A 3,318-nucleotide genomic window follows, 5' to 3' on the forward strand; every position below is an offset into this window, starting at 1 on the left:
GATGTCATCCAACTTTGAGTGTGTTTTTATTTTGATGATCCAGTTATAAAATAATTCAATTGAATTATTATTAAACATTATATTTTTGTTTGTTTAAGTCACCCGTATGTTGATTCTTCAACGTACGTGGTTTGCCGCAGCAACAAAACACTTCATTTTTAACTTTTTTTTATAAAATAAATATAATATTTTAGTCTTTTTACTCCCTTTGATTGATATTTTTATTTATTATCGTTCGATCATCGTCGATTGCTAATTACGACATAATTAACATTAAAACATTCTCATTTCTTTCTTCTTCTCAAATCATTTATTTGATTGATATATTTATTTATTGTAGTTCAAAATCCTTTCGAAATTGATAGAACATAAGTCTAAGATTCGACCTTATCTTGGTACAATATGCATTCTTCATTATCTGATAAGCGTAAAACCATGATGTATTATTTTACTTCTCATTTCCGACCTCTTTATTGTATTAATTTTACGACGATGGATCAAAGGGGGTCTAAAAAGCTGGATTTGAGATTGTGATGTATGAAAGTGTAAAGAGATTTTGCTTAAATTTATCAATTTTCTGTTAAGCTTTTGGTATAATTTTTAAACAACGTTAAAGAATTAATAAGCAAATGGTCTAAAAGAACAAAAATTCAAGACTTTATTCATCAAGTTAAAAAGTTATAGTCGAATAATCAAAATATAAATATATAAAAATAGATGATTAAAGACGTAGTTTTGCTTTTTTATGTTTCTTCTCATGCCTTTTAAAATATGGGAAATCACAAGTCAACCTAGCCTCATCATTTGGTCGTGGTAGTTCAAAGCACCACCTCATATCCCACTTTCTTTCTTTTCCTTTTCTTCTTCGTTTTGATTTTTTCTTTTATAATGACGATCTCCGAATTATTAATTAATTAATCTAGATGAATACTGTAGAGGTAAGTCTGTCCCTCAACCCGAGTTCCTCTTTATTTTAATTTAACTTTTTATGCTTGTTCTCATCTTCTATATAGTTCACCACTCTCCATTATTCACTCCGTCACCATGGGAAACATGAAGGTGCATCAATTGGCACGTGGATTATGGGAGCACGAGCCATCCCCTTCCCTCTCCTCTTTCGACCATAAGACCTTCATTAGACCCAAAACAAAGCATCCCTTCTCCGACCACAGCCCGAATTCTCATCAGGTACACTTCACTAATTACATATATTCTTCACTTTCATGTGATTATAAGTTTAAGCTATGTTCGATCATTATTAATAATGAAAGCTTAATGAAGCAAAGCATGTTTACGTAGGTGGATATTCAACCAGGAGGCACAAGATGGAATCCAACGCAGGAACAGATTGGGATTCTGGAGATGATGTATAGAGGAGGGATGCGAACTCCAAATGCACAACAGATAGAACAAATCACCGCGCAGCTAAGCGAGTACGGCAAGATCCAAGGCAAGAACGTTTTCTACTGGTTCCAAAACCACAAAGCACGCGAAAGACAAAAGCAGAAGCGCAACTCAGCTCCCATTACCACAATCTCTCTGGAAAATATGGAGAGAGACGAGGATAGTCCATGCCAGAGAAAATGCAGGAGGTGGTCATTTGTGTGCATGGAAGAAAGCAAAGAGAAGAAAACAAGAACTCTAGAGCTGTTCCCACTGCACCCAGAAGGCAGATGATCAAGCCAGTCAAGGGGGTTTGAAAAAATGGAAAAGAGGAAAAAAAAAACTGTAGCAAAACTCTTTTCGCATTGTGATCTGCTTTGACAATGATGTGGTATATACTATATAGCTTTTGCTTTCTTTTCTTTTGTTTCGTGGAAAGAAGAAAGATAAAGTTGTCTTCATGCTCTCCAAAGATTCATTAGTGCTTCCGATTGTAGCCAAGACACAGGTGCCTCGAAATATAACTTCGTACAAAATTGAAGGGAAACAAAACAAATCTAGAACGAAACAAAAGTAAGTTTGTTGTCGTGGGCGTTGTTAAAATATTGAAAAATGCATCATCTAACTTATCTTATGATTCTATTGATCAGAAGACTTTCATAAAGTTGTATCTGTCTACTGCCTCTCGGGTTAGTTAATTTACGTTACTTTTATCACTAGTAAGTTAATTTAGTGAGATGAGAGACTAATTTTTTTAATTAAAATCATAAATTAAAATCTAAACATGCGAATGAAAAAAATTGAATTAAAAAGTTGTCTTCGGAATAGACGTCTGTAAGATCCAATCTAAATTATTCGATTAATAAATTATATACCAATTATTAATTAAAAAAATTACTTCGATTAGCATTTAAAACATAAGTTGGATAGTTGTTTCGTGGACAAGATATATACCCAAGCTAGGCTTAGGAATTGGAATGGAAAAATTCATGGTAAGAGACTATACATTTAAATGGAAATTGAGGGTTTTTTTTTCTCTGTAACCGACAGTGAATGTATTTTTGCTTTTTTTTTTTGTAAGAAGATACTTTGTATTATAAGAATAACAAAGTAACCATTCTAAGGACTTCAATAAAAACCTCCCTAATCCTAGTCGAAGGAAAAAGAGTATACCTTGAGGTGGGACAGAGCCAATTGCGAACCGAAACATACAACAACAATGTACAGCATACCATGGGATATATCCCAACCTAACATCTTAAAAAACTAAACAACCATAAGTCACAGACACCAACTTTGTCTAGGAACAAAGCCGAGCAAAACATCATACAGGTTAACCAAACAGCACATTACAGAATACTACAGAACAGTGACCATGAAAACCAACCTTTGCAAGCTCTTCGAAACTTGTAACTCGGCACCATGGAACTCCATTAACATACACCACGAACGATTGCTTCCGGATTTCGAATAAAATCATTCACCACTGGAATCAACATTGGTCACAAAAAATTCACCCAGACCCCTATCTGAAGCAAAGCTTTATAATAGATCTGATCTGTCGAAAAAGAAAAACCATTAAATCTGGTTTTGTTTCTACATAACCAGATTATCCAAATCAAACCAAAAAACCAATGCGCCATAGCCCCCGCACTCTTCTCCTAGTACTTTGAGCAAACCAAACCTCTAACAATTGACTCACATTCTTAGGAAACACTAAGTTTACATTCCACATACTACACCAACGATGCCAAGCTACCCAAGCTACAACACAATGACAGAGAACATGATTAATGGTTTCCAACTCAATTTTGCAAAACAAACAGCAAATCTGATCATTGCAAATGACACCTCTTTTAACCAACTCAAGCGTATTTGGCAGTCTAAGGTGCACTGCATTCCACACGAAGGCGAAAACTTTAGGCAGAATAAATT

The 3,318-nt window shown here is 34.5% G+C and overlaps 1 protein-coding gene across 1 annotated transcript; it reads left to right on the plus strand.

The window, feature by feature from the left end:
- The first annotated feature begins 1,044 nt into the window (after nt 1-1,044).
- LOC120182382 (WUSCHEL-related homeobox 4-like) lies at nt 1,045-1,873 on the plus strand. Its single transcript, XM_039187369.1, has 2 exons — nt 1,045-1,188; nt 1,300-1,873. Exons 1-2 carry the CDS (start codon nt 1,045-1,047, stop codon nt 1,675-1,677), a joined length of 522 nt encoding a protein of 173 aa, XP_039043300.1. The 3' UTR covers nt 1,678-1,873.
- Nucleotides 1,874-3,318: the final 1,445 nt, after the last annotated feature.

The sequence above is a fragment of the Hibiscus syriacus genome, unplaced genomic scaffold, assembly GCF_006381635.1.
Source record: "Hibiscus syriacus cultivar Baekdansim isolate YM2019G1 unplaced genomic scaffold, ASM638163v2 tig00112647_pilon, whole genome shotgun sequence".
Taxonomy (NCBI): Eukaryota; Viridiplantae; Streptophyta; class Magnoliopsida; order Malvales; family Malvaceae; genus Hibiscus; species Hibiscus syriacus.